This window comes from Mauremys reevesii, linkage group 2 (assembly GCF_016161935.1).
Source record: "Mauremys reevesii isolate NIE-2019 linkage group 2, ASM1616193v1, whole genome shotgun sequence".
Lineage (NCBI taxonomy): Eukaryota > Metazoa > Chordata > Testudines > Geoemydidae > Mauremys > Mauremys reevesii.
The window spans coordinates 72,441,284-72,459,490 of record NC_052624.1 but is presented as its reverse complement, the minus strand read 5'-3'; the positions used below and the strand labels follow the sequence as shown (position 1 = coordinate 72,459,490).

General features: G+C 41.4%; 1 protein-coding gene across 12 annotated transcripts in view; it reads left to right on the top strand.

Annotated features, from left to right (window-relative positions):
- The window catches only part of NEK10 (NIMA related kinase 10), a 160,234-nt gene that overhangs the window by 43,548 nt on the left and 98,479 nt on the right, over positions 1 to 18,207 (top strand). For all 12 annotated transcript variants that reach the window (XM_039527070.1, XM_039527072.1, XM_039527069.1 and 9 more), the window contains 7 exons: positions 2,468 to 2,532; positions 3,946 to 4,048; positions 4,161 to 4,289; positions 4,785 to 4,922; positions 6,248 to 6,293; positions 6,982 to 7,103; positions 7,297 to 7,399. In XM_039527070.1, coding sequence (XP_039383004.1) covers positions 2,468 to 2,532; positions 3,946 to 4,048; positions 4,161 to 4,289; positions 4,785 to 4,922; positions 6,248 to 6,293; positions 6,982 to 7,103; positions 7,297 to 7,399 — 706 coding nt within the window. The remainder of the gene's footprint in view (positions 1 to 2,467; positions 2,533 to 3,945; positions 4,049 to 4,160; positions 4,290 to 4,784; positions 4,923 to 6,247; positions 6,294 to 6,981; positions 7,104 to 7,296; positions 7,400 to 18,207) is intronic.

Here is an 18,207-nt window from a genome sequence, read left to right as displayed (position 1 = left end):
AAAACACAACATAAAGTACTGTAAATTAAAAAGCAGGATGATCAATCTTTGTTTGCTAAAGATCGGATGGCTTCTGTGTTTATGTAATTTTATGTAAATTTATTGGTTACAGTCAACCCATGTTGGTAGTGACCAATAGTTGTTAACTATCTGACTGCTATTCTGTGGCCTCTGAGAAATGAGTGTGGTGTCTTTCTGATTTCTAGTGAGTAGTTGTCCATGTCACTAAAATCATCACCATAACTGTCACCTAATGGGCACTCTTAGTAGAGAGGAAAAGATGGCCATTCTTATTGCCTTTTCCCGCGATAGTCCTTCCAGATCAGGCTTGAGAGACACTGGAGAAGTGGTTTGGGGATCTTACACTGCTGTTGTATGCTGCACGTACTCTTTACGGATTAACAGATGAGACTGCAATCTCAAATGTTAACTAGTGCCTATCATCTGCACTAAAGTTTTTTTAATAATACTTAAATTAATTTAAAACTTTTTGTAACATTATCCTTTGAAGAAAATTAAAGAAGAAGTAAATTTATATAATCTTTTTATGAAACTAATTTAATGCAGTTAGGCATCTGTTTAACAATAGCTTCAAATATATACATATTTTTAATTAGATTAATTTACCAAATGTGTTGTTAACTCCAATTTAGTACTTCAGCATAAAGTTACAAGAGATTATATTTTACAATAGATCATGAGTGAATGTAGTATGGTTTAAATATAAAGTGACATCAGTTAATTGAGTAACAAGGGTTTTATTGTGACTGTGCTGGTGTACTAAACAGAAATCCCACCACATCCAGGCAAATGATAAGAAATCTGTCTTTAATCCAAACCATGTTTAACATCTCATGCTGCTTTTCTATAGTTCCTAACTCATAATTATTGATTTCCAGGATATTTGTGAATTTTATTAATTTCATGGGCTTTTTCTTACAATTTGGCCCAAGACCTTTGTCTTGCTAATCAGTCTCTTCATTCTTTCTACTTCTTTAGGAATCACAATTCATTACTTGGAGAGTAGTTATGATATCACAATCATTCTTTCACCATTCATTCAGTCTGTAAAGAATATGCTGCCTTAAATCTGAAGCTTTTTACAGACATTAAAGTATTAAACTCAGAATACTGCTGTGAGGAAGGAAAGTAGTAGTATTCCCATTTTACAGGTAGGAAATAAACGAACAGGGAGGTAACTGACAGTCACACAGGAAGATCTGTGGTAGAGCTGTGAATGGAGGACAGTTCTCTTGATTTTCAGTCCTGTGCTTCAGTCTCATAACCCTGCTTCCTTCCTACATTAGGGTCTATGCACAGTCACTAAAAAGGAGAACCTTCAAAGTAATAACTATGGCTCCAGTCCTGCAAGTTACTCCACACTGACAGACCCTTCTGACTGTGAGAGTCTCAGAAGAATATTGGAACTACAACATGGATGTTTCTCCTCTGTTCAAAGGGCAATTATTTTGGATTAAGAAAAAACAGTACTCTTTAAATAAGACTGTTTCCTTGCAGTATTGGTGATTCATGCCCTGCTTCCCTCAAAAATAGTGGTTAGCTTCTATCTCCTTCATTGTTTTGCAGTCATTACTCAGGCAAAACTCCTACCGTCTGAGTAAGGATGACTGGATTGGACCCATAATAGGATTTTTAGTCACGAATGTAATCTAACAGTTTGAATATTATTTAGATCTATATTATTGTTTCCACTATTTTAGAGTCTTGGTAACTCATTTTCCTTTGACTTACACATTGCAGTCATCTTTGTTTAGTTAGCTAGTTTTTGCATTGGCTTAGATAGATGGATGTAGTTGGGGAGAACTCAAGTAGTTACCTAAAAATCTCTATATTAACGAAGTGACTCTAATTTCACCTATGGCTGTCATGATTTTGTTTTTAATGTTTATTTTCTCTAATAGTGATTATATAGAAACAGAACTATGTGGATCATTTTTTGTAAACTAGATTAAGTGTATTCTTGTGTCTGATCTTCAGATTCTTGTAGACTTAGGGCTTTTTGTTTGTGTTTTGTTTTTGTCTCCTGTTGACATTTTTAGGGCTCTACACTTCAGTTTCCAGAAAAAAGGGCCAAATTCTGCTCCGTTATCTAAATGTAACCCCATTGGGCTGCACTAGAGTCATTGAGCATAATGTGGCTCTAAAATTCAGCAGTGCAGAAATAAAATTATTCGGTATCTAATGTAGCTACACTGATCCATAGTTTTTTTTCAAGAGGGCCTGCCCACATTGGAAATACAGCATGAAGTGAAGCAGATGGCTTGTGACTAAAGTATAGAGCTTTTTATTTTTGGTTTATTGAGAATGATTTCCATGCTGATAGCCTGGCCTACTTAGTTACTTAAAAATTAAGGTTAAAAATATGTTTAGGGCCCTTGCTGTTTTATGAGCAGCGTTTTAATTTGTACATAATTTGTTATTAATTTAAGCATTTCTCCCACCCCAGTGTTATGCTTTCAGAGCCTTGAGGTTTCTCTTCAGTATGGAAAGAAATAGACATCTCTTTAAAAGGTATGGTTTCTCAATTAATGTCATGCTCAGTTTTCAAATGTAGTAACTGATTTTCAGAGAACAAGAAAAAAACAAACAAAATCTGATTCAGGATCTGAATCTGAGGCAGGATTTAGAGAGTGGAGGAGGCCTGCATCATAGGAACTCTACAGAAACCAGCCCTATAGAGGCTGCTCATGTGTTTCCATGTAGCAAGCTTTGGAGCAAGCTGGAGGTAGAGTGAAGTTAGGACTGTTGGATCTGCCACTGTGTAGGTCCATCAGCCTTTTCCCAGAAGATTAGCGTAGCTGCATGAGAAGCAACATGGAACCTCAGAGCTACAGTACCAGATATGGAGCAGTTGGGGAGGAGTGGATTCTTTCTTTACCCATCCCTTTTGAGAACTGATCCTACATCAAGTATGTTTAAGTTGGCTGGGTGCTGGGAAATATGACCCTACATGAAGAAAAATGTCTGCCACCAATAACCATCTCTACTAGAAGGGTGTTACTAGAGTTTTACCAGAAGGTTAGAATAAGAAGGTTATGTGTAACCAAATGCCAAACTGTGGCAAAAGAATGACAATCAAACTGCAAATTGGCTGTGACTTTTGGTAGTTCTTATCTATCCATCACTTGTTATCAAAAGACTTAAATTGATAGAATTATGAACATACACACTCACTTTTCATCTTACTGGCCAGTTTTTCTTTTCCTGGAAGGGCTCCAGCCTATAAAGATTGTACAGTACTAGTAGGGCTTGAGTTGTGACTGAGCCATTTCCTCAACCTTCGTTTTGCAATTCCTTTACTTCCTGATTTCCATTCCTGCCATTCCTCACCCTATCTATAGCTCCTGTTGAAAAAAGGAAACAACAAAACACCAACCAAACATGTAACTTACAAGGCTTTACCAATTCTTCACTATTTTAATTGGCTTGTGTGTTGTAAATCCATTCCCTACCCTTTGTCTGTTTTGTGTCTTTTTGATTGTAAAACTGGGATAAGGATTATAGCCCCAATCCTGCACATAAACAGGTATTAGTCACATCATTTAATGCTCTACTGGAAGTTGCTGAGATAATACAGTGATGGCGCAATATGAGAACTTGTACAGAATTGCATAGATACACCATTGCATCCACATGGAGCTCCATTGACTTCAGTGAATCTCCACCTTTGTCTGGAGTAGGATCTATGTTTATGCAGTATCCAGGAAAATGATGTCCTAATCCCAGCTGGGACCTTTGAAAGTTCCTTTTAGTCCCAGATGGTGGCTATTTGAGATTAGGAACATTTGAATGGCTGGTCAAAAATAATAATTATTTAGAAGGTTATAAAATAAGGAGTAGCAATACATTAGTTTAAAAAGTCTTCACGGTGTGTAATCTGTTATGAACACTCTCCAAATTTATAAAAATGTTAAACATTTTTAGACTCTTCCCGACTGATCTGTTTGAGATCTTCATTGATATTGGACATTATGTTCGTAATATCAGTGCCTATGAAGAGCTGGTATCAAAGCTAAATTCATTACTGGTAAGCACAAAATTTCCAATTTTTTTCATAAGGTTAATAAATAACTATTCTTTTCAGTTTGCTGCACATGTAAATCATCAACATTGCATTTTTTAAAAAATTTTATAATTAGGAGGATGAACTGAAGCAAATTGCTGAAAGTATTGAAAGCATTAATCAGAATAAAGCACCATCAAAATACATAGGCAATTATGCGATTTTAGATCATCTCGGCAGTGGAGCTTTTGGAAGTGTTTATAAGGTAAACTTGCTTTTTGATATTAACTAACAATTTTCTGTTGACATTTCTGTGGTATTTTCCACCATTTTTTAGGTTTATTGTGAATCTGTTTGACACCATTTGTACCTGTAAAAATGGCCAATATGTTTCTCAGAACAACAGTGATCATTATTACTACTCTTTTTCTTTGTACTACTTTCCACAGACAGCAGTTCTGTCTGCTAGAAAGTGTGACAAATCTGTGTTATCTGCAGGGATTCACACCACTGTTTCTGCAAAGCCCCACACAGAGCATCTATGAAGTTATTTAAAACATCTAAGCAAACCCTGCAGGACACTGCTATCTGCATCATTGGTCTCCAACACTTTTTAGCTGATATCACACTACCTACAGAAAGAATAATGACTTTAGAATCTGAGAGATTTAGACTCAGTGAACTCACCACATATATTTGATTAATGTCCTTTCTGACCCCATCCTTTTTTGTTAATTTTTACACATTTTCCCCCCTGTAGGTTAGAAAACATAGTGGCCAAAATCTACTAGCAATGAAAGAAGTCAATTTACATAATCCAGCATTTGGAAAGGACAAAAAAGACAGAGACAGCAGTGTAAAGAACATTGTCTCTGAATTAACAATCATTAAAGAACAGGTAAGTGTCATAAACCCTTCATTAGGGGACATTTTCTAAAAATTTCTCACCATCACTAACAGCAGCTCAGCTGTGTTTTTGGGAGCCCTAGTGTATATAGGCTGCCAGCTGCTGCTGGTGTTTTTAGTCTGATCAACACAATGTAAAAAATGCGAGTGGCCCATCTACATGACTCCAAACATTGCAAACAATTCAGTATTAGCTGCAGTGTAAACAAGCCCTTATTGTTACTTGGAAATTCTGAGCTTGTTAACTGATGTATTCAACAATTTAAAATAATTCCTTTAATAAAGCATAATTTGTTAGCAATAGCCTAATGAAAAGTTGGTCAGTGTTTCTATTCCATATTAAGTTTTCTTGGCTTTGAAATTGTCAGATTTTAGTCCAAAAAAGTCACTGTTGTGACTTACAAGTTCTCCTTTTCAACCTAAGTGTGATTTTAAAATTAAAAACAATATTGAATGCAAATCAGATTTAGGGTTGTCTGTTGCAGCAAAGGGGACTTTGTGCATGCTTAATGGCTTTGCCCCAGTATTTCTTTGCTCCATTCCTTCCACTGTTAGGCCTGGTCTACACTGCTGGAGGGCGGGGGGTGGAAATATCGATCTAAGATACGCAACTTCAGCTACGAAAATAGTGTAGCTGAAGTAAATGTATCTTAGATCAACTTAGATTGACTTACTTCGCGTCCTCGCGGCGCGGGATTGACGGCTGCCGCTCCCCTGTCCACTCCACTTCCGCCTCTCGCCCTGGTGGAGTTCTGGGGTCAACGGGGAGCGCATTCGGAGATCGATTTATTGCATCTAGATGAGATGCGATACATCAATCCCCGATAGATCGATCACTACACGCCGATCCGGTGGATAGTGTAGACATACCCTTAGGGGCTAAGTCAGAATCATCTTGTTTGTTCTCCCAACTTCCTGGTTTTGTGGGGAAGGAGAGTAATCTTCAACGCCTGTTTTTTGTAATATACCTTCCCTCCAAGTCTGAAATTGGGAGAAAGGGCAACAATGGCTCAGCCTACCCTGTTAACTCCTAGAGTGACTGTGATTAGGGAGTCCTTATGCCATCTGGGCAAATGGGGAGAGGAAATCCTGTCTGCTATGCCCCATATGCCCATTAAGGCAAAGGCACATTTATCAGATAGAATTAGTTACAACCCTCTGAAATCCAGAAGTTTTTTGGAATACAAATTTCAGAAACTTTTATAATATTTGTATTACAACTATTGCTATTCCGCTCAATTTATAGATTGATGTTATCAAAATTGTGCCCTCAATCTAATATTAATTCCAACTGTCTAATTTTTTTTCTTATTGTAGCTTTATCATCCCAATGTTGTACGATATTACAGAACCTTCCTGGAAAGTGAGTAAAAACTTAGCAACTAAAAACCATGTTGTTTGTCATGAAGAAATAATAGCACAATAAAAGTACTTAGTAGATCCAGAAAAGATCCTATCCAACTTGAACAGTAGGAGCTAATTTTCTCTTAAGAATAGCACTACAGCTCAGACAGATTTAGACCTAAGTATTGGTTTAAAAATTGGCTACAACAGACTGTAAATAACAATAGCTATTATTTACATTGATTTACATTGCAGTAGCACCCGCAATGTGCTAGGCCCTGTCCAAACATATAAGACACACCCTGCTCTAAAAAATTTACAGTCTGAAAAACAAAATTGAGATGCTGAGGGTGGGAAAGAGATATCATAATACAGGGTGGTGATTGATATATGAATTATTCATTCCATTTCTCCCCCCAGCCCCTTTTTGTATGCATGAACTATAGGCAGCTGTCCTCCCTGGCTGTTGTTATTAGCTATTTAATTTCTTGTAGGTGTTGCAGCAGATGTGACTCTGAAGAATGAATTTGAATGACAAGAACAAGAGTAGTCATTAAAATATATTTGCACATACAAATAATTTAAGCAGAGTAATAAGATAACAATCATATATGTACATTTTGACCAAGCTCATGTTTTCTGTGGATATGCTGGATATATGAATGTAATATTCTTTTAGGATTGCCATTTCCTTTTGTTGTGCATAGATGATAGGCTCTACATAGTAATGGAGCTCATAGAAGGGGCACCGCTGGGAGAACACTTTCATTCTTTGAAGGAAAAGCAACAACAGTTTACAGAAGATAGAATATGGAATATATTTATACAAGTAAGGACATGCATTTTAATTCGTGACCTTTCTTTATAAAATTTGTAGAGCCATTTGTATATGTTGGACTAATAAATTTATAAAATAATACTTATAGTGCCGAAGCACTCATGTCATAAAATGTTAACATAATTTTATGCGATTTTTATTTGGGTTGCAGTTAAAATTCTTTATATGTCTTTTTGTTTTGAAGCTGTGTCTAGCTCTCCGTTACTTGCACAAGGAGAAGAGGATTGTCCATAGAGACCTCACTCCAAACAATATCATGCTGGGGGATAAAGACAAAGTAACAGTTAGTAAGTGGAATTTCTGTGGCCACAGTGGGTTTCAGCCCAGTTCACCTTGTTCACCAGCCTTGTTCACCAAACTTCAAGAGTGGGGGATTCTAGTGAATTAATTTAGAATCACACAGTTGTGTAAAACAATTGCTAATGTAAACTCACTGAACACAACTATCAGGTTTTACCAATCATAACTATACTGTGTGCACCTAATATTGCAGAGCATACAATGTCACCTTTTAAAAAGGTACAGTTAGATCTATGATGATATAAGAGAGACTGCAACTGTTAAAGTCAGTTGGAAAAGCAAGATAGACAGATACTTTAGGTACCACATCTAATGAGGAGCCAGTCACGTAGGGTGACCAGATGTCCCATTTTTAAAGGGACAGTCCCATTTTTGGGGACTTTTTCTTATATAGGCACCTTTTATCCCCCACTCTCTGTCCCGTTTTTTCACAGTTGTTATCTGGTCACCCTATGCCAGTGAAGGTACAAAGTTGAAGTGGCCATCTCTTCTGTTCTGTGGGTTTCATTCGGTTGTAAGTGAACAACAAGCCTGCCTCAGACTGTAGTCTCTCTCTCTCTGCTTGTTGTGGGTACACACAAGAGGAGGGCCTCCCATTGCAGGTCTATGTGGCAGACAGTCTTCCAGCATGACATAGCCTAAAATCCTTTGCACTACATGCTGCAGTGCCTCCTTTGAAGTGCTGCTCCAGCCTGTGTAAAAGTACCAGCTTCACAGTGCACACCATGAAGCAGGAAACAGTGACAAAGTGCAAGAGGTACAAACAAGGGACTGGCTGCCACAAAAGATGGGTCAGATGAGGAGAGGGCCAAATACATTCTCTGGTCAGCACACCACTGCAGCTTAGTCCAGAAACACCTGTGTCTCTTATGACTGAGAGATACTACCCTCTCCATGATTATCTTAAACGAATGTTTTAGGCTCTTCTTGTTCCCATCAGTACTCAATTACAGTATTAGAGATGCTGTTTATGCTTGAATAATGCTCATGTGTCTAGTCCTGTGGTGCGGTATATGGCTGGCATGCATCTCTCCAGTCTCCCCAAAGGGGTCAGAGGGAAACCAGTCACAGGTAGGGTTTTATGATTGGATTTGAAAGCAGCTTCTGAGCATGAAAAATATTCCAAAGAACTGCAGTGTTTTAATGCAGTGTCCTCTGTGACTGAACTGAAATGCAGCATGGAACATTCAGCTGGCCTACCAGGCACTTCAGAGTCCTCTTATTTATTTATTTTTAAAATACAGGTTCATAATAGCAAATGGACTGCTACATTATTTGTATTGCTTAAGATGCAAAACCAAATATAGATTCTGAGTAACAGAGAATAGCAACAGTAAGCCTGGCTACAAAAGTCAACCTCCCTTGTTTAAAACACACACACACACACACACACACGACTGACCATTCTACTGTAATAGATAAAAATGTAGTAATATTAGAATACCGTAATTTTCTAGCAGGAGTCAGTTATGTCAAATAATATGCAGAGGAGAGTTCCTTGAGTGGTATTAAATCTAATGTACTAAAAAGTATTGATTCCTAATAATTGTGTCATTTTAAATGAAGATGATTTAATGGTGCTTTAACTCTGAATTATGAAAATACACATTCAGAATATTTAAAAAATATTGACATGTAGTCATACTGTATAAAATCATACTACCACTGAGAGGCAGTCTTGCCTTGAGTTTGCTGCGTTGTCTTTCTGCCTACCTACTTGCAATGCAATTTTAAAACATATGCCCAAAATTGTACCTGAGGAACATTAGAATTCTGACAGGAAAATTGGAGTTACTGAAACTCTGTCCTTAACCCTCTCTATTGTGATTGGTTATTGCATATTTGAACCCCATGTTATTTTACCTAGTGTATAAAATAATAATATGTTGCGCTGCATATATGCAGTGGGAGGAGGGGACATGATGGCCTTTTCTCTATTATTTTTGAATATCACTGAAATTGTTGTCTCATAATCTTAAGGGTAATAGAGTTCCATTCCTTTCCTCCTAGAGAATGTTTTAACTATTGCTATCTGTGAATTGACATAGCATCCTGCAGTAACTCATACAATCCATACAGACCAAGGATTGGAGTATTTATAGTTTTGGTAATTATATTCTACAGCATAATAGGTATTTGTGGAGGAGGTGTATTATTTATCTGACTAAGTATAATGTCTCCATATAAAGGCAGATACATAGGGCCCAATGTAGTTGAAAATACATGCACAAGTCCTGGAAAGTCATAAATCCTGGCTCTTCAGCAGGTTTGAAATATTTAGATTTTATAAATGTAAACATAAATAAAACAAAAAGGTTCTGCTCCATGAATTTAACCAAAACTCAACCACAGCTCAGTGGCAACAAGTTGCAGAGTAACACCAGAGAAGAACAGTTCCATGTTCTTTTGACTTTCAAACCCTCAACCTGTGGAGGTAAGTGAAAGTTACCCCTGTCTAAAGCTGGAGTAACTCGTCCATGGAGCTGCCAGAAAGGTGCTGGTTGGATTAATGAATAATAAGGGTACAGCCTGTAGTTGTTAGGATTGTTTTCCCTTTTGTAAGCAGGGGAATGGTCTCACTGTTGTGCGGAACTTTCCTGGCTTATACACTACTCCAGCGAAATGGGCTAGCAAAAGGATCTGAGTCCTCATGCCCATTTCCTTTACCCAGAGGTCTGCCTGACCTCAAGAGCTCTCCTTCCATTCTCCTGTGTGGCAGAGTCCTCGTAACCCCAACAAGGCTGGGCCCAGGATTCCTGGGGGGCTCGACCCCCAACCTTGTCATGGTCACCTATGGCAGGGGCTAGGGTGTCCCACTTGGGGGTGCTCTCTCTGCACTGGATGCTTCCTTGACCAGTCACTGATCATTACATACAGTTCAAAGCAAATACAATTTATTAAACAGCAATCGATTAAAAAAGTAAGGGAAAAGTGGGGAAGGTTAAAGGAAAACACGTAACCCCGCTCTGTGGCATGGGGATGTCACAACCAGCCTCTCTGGAATGTAAGGGCAGTTCAGTCTGTTCCTCACAAGTCCCAGGCCTCCTTCTCAGGTCCTGGCTGTGCTGCAGCGATGCTGCGGGTTGGACACTTGCCCTGGTGGTAGCCACATGCTCTCAGGCTCTAGGTGGCAGGATCCTTTTTCCCGGGGTTACAATCCCCCTCCAAGTCTGGCCTGCCAGGCGTCTTGGCTGGAGGCGTCCCCCTCACTCTCCTCAGCTGCTCACCGCACCCGGCTCCAGACTGCTCCAGTTCCACTCTGCCTCAGAACTGCTGCTGCTGCTCTGCCTCCAGCTCCCTGGGCTGCTTCTCTGGCCTCTCTGGCTCGGGTTGCTAAAGCTCTGCTCCCAGCATTGGTCTGCTCTGTGGGCTGCTTCTGTGACTCTGCTCCCAGCACTGACCTGCTTCCTGGGATGCTTTTCTGGCCCCTCTGGTGGCAGGGCTCTGCTCCCCAGCTCAGCTTGGGCTCCTGCTTTTTCCTTAGCTCAGCCCCACTCTGTCTGACCCCCCAGCCTCCCTGATTAGCTTGCCCACCCTGTCAGTCAGACTGATCTGGAGCATTGGCCTCTCCCCGTTGTTCCTGGGGACTGTCAGACTCAGGGTCCTGATTTTTCATCGACCTTTCCCCTTTCTTTTGGTTCTGGGAGCTAGCCAACCAAAACACCTGCACTGAGTTTCAGTAAGGGGATAACAGTCCCTTTACACTTTAAAAATAACATGTTTTTACTTGTTGTGCTCCCGTCCCCAAATATCCTTCCTGCAATGAGAATCTGTGTGGCAATAGCATAATGGAAAAAGTTTACTCACCTGTAACTGGTGTTCTCCAATATATTGTCATTGTGAACTACAGTGACCCTTCCTCTGTCCTTCTCTTTTTTAAATCTTATATTAGGTTTTGAGCAATGAAAAAGAATGAAGCTGAAGGATAGTTGGGGCCATGAGATCCAATAGATTTAAAACATAGTTCTACATTGGGTACACTTTTCCAGCAACCTCAACAATAAACTGCTATTAAACAGTTCTGGTATTCATCTGACACACACGTGGAAGGAGGCTCAGTTATATCAGTTGTAACATCTCCCTGCCTCCAGACCCCATGGAGGCCTCCCCTGAAGACCATAATTTTGTGCTGGAGGAGGAAGCAAATATTGGACATGTTTTGGGAGGGGGACCTCATTGTTCCTGCTATCCCAACTGTGCAGAATTTACCCAGAAAAGATCATAGAGCCCAGGGGCGGCTCCAGGCACCAGCACCGCAAGTGCGGGGTGGCATGCCAGTCGCCAGTCGCTGTGAGGGCGGCAGTCAGGCATCCTTTGGTGGCATGCCTGCGGGCGGTCCGCCGGTCCCGCGCCTTTGGCGGCAATTTGGCGGCAGGTACACCAAAAGCGTGGGACCGGCAGATCACCCGCAGAAACGCCACCGAATCCGCATGACCAGCAGACCACCCACAGGCGTGCTGCCAAAGGCCGCCTGACTGCCGTGCTTGGGGCAGCAAAAACCACAGAGCTGCCCCTGACACAGCCTGATGTTGTAGGAGTCCTAGGGGCAGCTGCAGCAAGGGGAAGTCTCTTGTAGTGCAATTCCAGTGGACATGTGTTGTCAGTGACCCCGGAGATGGCCAGCTGAGAGCCACAACCAGGGCAGACATAGAGAACCTCTCTATGATGACACTGGCTGCGGGTGGGAGAATCTCTGTGAGGGTGAGGAGACTCCTGCTGAGATGATCTCCTGTAAATGTCCCTCATTTCCCTCCCGTGTGGTTTACTGTAGTAAGTGATAACAGGGCACGAATGGTACAATTTTTCAATCTGTATATCCACAATTTATTATTATTTTTTAAATTCCAAGAACGATTATACTATATCATTGTCTGACCCCTTACCCAGTAGTTTTCTGCAATTGATGGAAATAAAAATAAACATTCTATGCCCAGTGAACCTCTGCATTTTAAATATTCTCACAGTGAAACTGTATACTTTTCTCTGCTTCTTCCTCAAATGTCTTCTTGCACTTTCTCCCATGCTGTCCCTTACATGTGAGAAAACAGGCCCCCATCAAAAACTGCAAAGGCACCATGGTATCCTCTTACAAGTCGCTCCTCAAAAATTGCCTCTTCTGAAATGCATACTGAAAACTGCAATCTGATCATGGCTAGGGAGCTAGGGAGGTGTGATCACTACTCCTGATTGGCTAAAAAGTGTATATATCCAGTTATTTTTGTTACACTGTCTCCTCTACTTTCTGCCCCGGCCCATTTGTCTTGTCTTTCAGACTATCAGCTCTTTGGGAAGGAACTGTCATTTACTAGATGTTTGTTATTTTTTATTATTTAATATGGTTATTATGGTAGTGTCTAAGGGCTAACCAAGAGTGGGGCCTATCAAGGCTGATTCCCCACTCTGGCACTTCGAGTGCAGAAGGTGTGTGGGGGGGTGGGGGATGGGGAGGCACAAGGATTCTAAAAATTAATACTGGCCACTCCAGGCTTGTATTAAACTTCTAAGGTTACAGCTTTTCTCTGACCTTGGATGGGTAGATGCTGCCACCACCCAAGTGCAAAAACCCCTTTGAGAACCCAGGAAGGCACACTTGGGAGTTCCTTCCTGTGGGGTACCCTCAAGCCCTTTCACCCCCAGCTCCGGGGAAGAGCTGAGAAAGAAAACAAAGGAAATCAGCTGTTGCTATCAGCTAATTAAACAATATGTGCACAAACCTCTCAGGGACACAAAAATCCAATCCTGTTCTTTAAAAAGGTAAATTTTATTAAAAACAAAAAGAAAGAAAATACATCTGGAACTTAGGCTTTTTGCTAGATTTTAAAAAAAATTACAAGGATTAAACATCAAGATAGCTTTATTGAGGTCCATCTTAAAGGTTACAAACAAAACAAAAGCACCTGGGATTAGCACAGAGGAGTCCACAAGCCATAAAGAAATAAAAGAGATAAACCTAATTGCGTCTTCCTAGACATTTTGTGATCTACTTACATATCTGGGGTTTCAAATGAGTAGTTTCTAGGTATGATCTGATGATTTTCATACCTGGCCCAAGCTTTTACAGCATAGCTCCAGCCCTGTCCCTGCTCTCCGGGAGAACAACACAGGCAAAGGGGAAGTTTTTTCCCAATTTTAAAAAGTTCTAGCCTTCCTAATGGCTCTTTTGGTCAGGTGCCCACTCCCTCCCTTTTACCTATGGACTTTTTAATCCTTTACAGGTAAAGCAAGTAGAGAACAGCTACTAAAAGGGATTTTATAGCTAACTGGCTGGCTGGGTGTCCATAAAAGGGAGCTACGCTCCTCCCTTCATTTATCACAGGGCTCCACTGTGCTAGGCAGTGTACAAACAAAGTAGTAGACAGTCCCTGGCCCAAACAGCTAACAATCCAAATAGACAAGACAGGCACAGGGTGTGAGAAAGTGTGTTATGCACAAGCACGGTGAATAATGAGATGGCAGCAAATGTCCTATTAGTTACACAATTTTTTTGAGGGTGCAAGGGGGTTGGTTTTCTTAATAGTATTAGAATCAGGGATCAGCTAAATAGAAAGGAAAGGGAAGGGAGTTGGGGTGAGAGGGACACGGCAGGAGCAGGTGTGGAGTGAAGTCAAGGTGAAGAGACTGAGGGGGAGCGGGAGCAGGTGTGTTGGAGCAAGCAGCCAATCAGCACAGGACCGAGAGTCCAGACAAAACTGTTGAAAGTTCTCCAAATGTCCAAAGGACCAAACATCACAATGGGAACCAGCCCAGTTGGCCTCTAGGTGCTGCCACAATATAAATGTTACAAAATAGTAATTTTTAAATGGTTAAACTTTTTATTTTAAATTGGGGAAAAAGTGTCACTGAAATGATATACTGCTGATCAGTGTGAGTGTCTGAGTTATAAATTTCTAATAAACAAAGTTTACATTGAAATTGCAGGTACAGCATGGCATCCCCACTCTAATAACAACAATTATTCGGTATGCTGTTTTAGCCATACCTTGGACTGCTATTGTCCCTGGCTAGTTTTCATCTGCTTAGGTTTTTTTGTATATAGATAGTGAGAGCTAATGGTTTTCTGAATTTAAAATGAGTATGCTTTCTTTTTTTCACTGTAGCTACATTTTGTAGCTTGGGGTGCTTATTTCTATGTAAATCCACATAGGTTGTTCTGCTTATATCAGGAGTGGGGAACCTATGGCCCATGGGCTGGATCCAGTCTGTTGCTTAATTTGATCCGGTCCATGCATGGGTGGCGGGTCCCATAGGCTGGGGGAGGCTTTGCCTCCCCAAACAGCCAGGTATGGACCTGCCCACGCTCCGCCCTGCCCAGGCTCTCCCCCCACTGTTTACTGCCGCACAGCGTTTGGCTCCTCCAGTCTCCCTGTGCTCCAGCCAGGGCTGGGGAGGCTGCGGACACAAACCACCCGCCTTTCCAGCACTCTGAGGTTGAGGGGGTTGTGGCCGTGCACAGCCCACTCCTCTGGGTGGGGGCTCGGGGCCGGTGGCTGTGCGGGGGGCAAAAGAGGCAGGGCTGGGAGCTTTGGATTAGTCCCTTGCTTTTTAATTATGTGTGGCCCGTGATTTATTTTTTCTGTGTGTCAATGGCCCGTGATAGAAAAAAAGGTTCTTCTGACTTACAGGATAAAACATACAATTGCATGCAGCAGCAGTAGCACAATATATTTAACATGGGATATGAAAATCCATGTACCTGTCGTGTTCTCAGTGGACTTCTTTCCCAACCTGCCCTGGTTCAGTGATGCAAAGACCTTTGAGAGTCAAGAAAGTCTGCATGGGACCCTCTCATAGGGCTAGCTTGCCTGGAGCACCCTTCAGCAGCAGGTTGCAGCATGACATATGCACCAGTCTCCATTTCCCTCCTTCAGAGTCCTGAGAAATAGTCCAAATAGTCCTTAGTGCAAATGGCACTTGTGGGATTAATTTATTACAAAAGAAAGCCCTGTGCACATAACAAGTCCCAACATTGTAATCAGTGCAATACATCAATACAGCCCTTGCGTCCTCACCATGTCCCGGGCATCCTGCACCACGCCCCAGCTCTCCAGCACAGCCAGCAGGCACTGTCCTCTGCTGTTCTCAGGCTTCAGCCCTCTCCAGTCTTCTCTGGCTTTGGCTTTCCATGGCTCAGGAAGGACAACCAGCTCGCCCCTCCATGGGTTCCCTAGCCCTCAGCCCTTTTCATTCTGTCAGCACTGGCTGGCTTTGACTCAGAAAGATCAGAAAGCTAGTCCCTCTCCTGGTTCCTAGCTGTCTGCCCCTTTCAGCCTCCTGCCACTGGCTCTTCAGCTCAGAAAGGTCAGCCAGCTAGCCTCTGCCGTGGCTCCTAGCCCTCATTCCTTTTCAACCTCTCAGCATTGGCGTTGACTCAGGCTTCCTGATAATTCCTCCCTCTTTCTAGGGAGAGCGTTCCCCAGAGACCTCCTTCAGTTTTCAGACTGAGACTCACCAGAACTTCCTGATCCTTTATAGCCCCCAAGTTCTGCCCACCATTTTAATTGGCCAATGGGAGCACTTGCTCTGGCATAGGGACACTGCCCCCGTGACAGAGCCACTCCAAAGCCCTTCAGATTTGCCACCTCTGAAGAGAACTGATTCTATGGGGATTGCTGCAGGGTCCTGTCTTCCCTTGGACCTGTCTACAGTGCATCTGGGAACGAGCCTCCCAGCCCTGGTCTACAGGCTTGTGCTAGTGGTGCTTATGCTAGCGCTCTAAAAATAGCTGTGTAGACATTGCTTGGATGTAATGGATTGGCTTGCAAGCCCATCCCTCCACCCCAGGCATCAGAGCCTCAGCTGCAATGTCTACACAGCTATTTTTAGAAAGCTAGCACTAGCCCCGATACCACAGATCTCTGGATCCAGACTGGGAGGCTCATTTCCAGATGCAGTGTAGACATGGCCTTAAGGGCTGAATATTCTGCTTCTGCAATACTCCTGTTTCCTGCCAGTTGGGGTCTGAGAGACCTGTCTGTAATTCGAACCCAGATTTCTTGTGTAGCAGCAAAGAGTTAAGCCTTAGATCAGTCTTCCAATTCCCACTTTAATGTACAATATAATTCATATCATGATGGGCAGCTGTGAACTATGGGCTATAATGATGACGTCAAACAAGGAGAATGAAGCTTAAATGGTCTGTGTCGTTACCAGAGCTGTAAAGTGAAACTGCTTGGTTGTTGGTGTACTTTTATTAAGAATGTAGACAAGCAGACTCACCCCGCGGTGCCTCCTGCTGGTGTCTTCCAGGAATTAGCTCGATTCAGCTCTGGAGCGCCGATCCTGCAAAAACTTATAATGTGTTTAACTTTCCATACAGCATTAATCCCACTGGAATCAATGGAACTACTCACAAGCCTAAAGTTAAGCATTTGCAAAAGGCTTTGCAGGATGAGGAGCTATATACCTGAAATATATGACAGTGATATTCACATATGTAGGATTAATTCTTACAATGGTACATATTCTTACAGGAGTATAATTCTAGATATTGGTATGAATCAACATTGTATATGCAAATTCAAATGTACTAAATAAATTATAGTGCAATTTTTTTAAAGAGGTATACTGGTTTCTGCTCAATTGTAAGGTGTATCTTTAAAAAACAACAACCCAAAATACAAACTGTTTCCAAGGGTGTTTCTTTGTGCTGAGTGAATAACCCACTAATCAGATAAGATAGATTTTACAGAGTTCTATTGTCTGGATGATATTCGGGCTCCTTATCTTAAAAGCACCTGCTCCTGGCACCTGCTTCCTCTGTATTCTCTCCACTTCTACAGTCCTATATTCTTCCCTGCCTCCCCTGTCCTCCTTCTTTAGCTGCCTTCTAATTAGGGGGGGGAGGGCACCCCCCTCCCCGGGCCTCCACAGAGTCTTCAGAAGGTGGTTGCTTCACCTATTATCTAACTCCTCTGCCTTCTACTACCATTGTTTTCCTGAGCTAATCGGAAAGGAGCCAACTGGACTCTTTCCCTCTTTCAGCTTTTCTGAGGGCAAAGTCATGCTCCCCCTTTAATCTTCTTGTGAATAAACTTATCAATAACAATGTGGTCTATTGACCTCCAGCACTGATCCTGCAGCAGTGGGAACTGGGATGTTGCTCTTGGTCTTGTTACTGCTTCATCTTGCCCTTTTAAACACTCTACACTTTAAAACATCTATTTGGAACCGGAGGTAAGAGCGTCTTCCCTGGTCACAGCTGGGGACCAGATGAAAAGAAACATAGTCTTGTCACCTTGGTTGTGTCTGGGGGAAGAGGAGCAATTGTTCAGGTATAGGTGTAATAAATGTTCTCGTCTGAATAGGATGGAAGCTCACGCTATTTGGCAAATTTAATATTCTATTCACTCCTCCCTACTTTGTGTGTGAAATATGCAATGTCTTTCACATTTTTTGTAGATTTTAGAAAATCTCCCCAGTGGTTACTGCATTATGAAATATAAATTATGTAGATAAATGTGTAGGCATAGGGATGGTTTTGTGGTAAATATGCAATGACCAGAATCTTAATTTTTCTCATCTTTAACACAGAGAATCAATTCATTAAGTACAATCTGTAGATAACAAAAACAGCAAAAGGAAGAAGATACAAATTCATCCATTGCAGATAACCTAGACAAGCCTACAATTCTATTGCTAAGAATGAGAACTTGGGTTATTTAGGGTTTATGAGCATGAAAGATATTATTCCATAAGAATTTGTTTTTGTTCATGTCTTTTTCTCATAATAGTTTCCCCCCCTTACTGCTTCTCTATAATGTCAATATCAGATATGCTTCTTTGTGGAATAATCTTA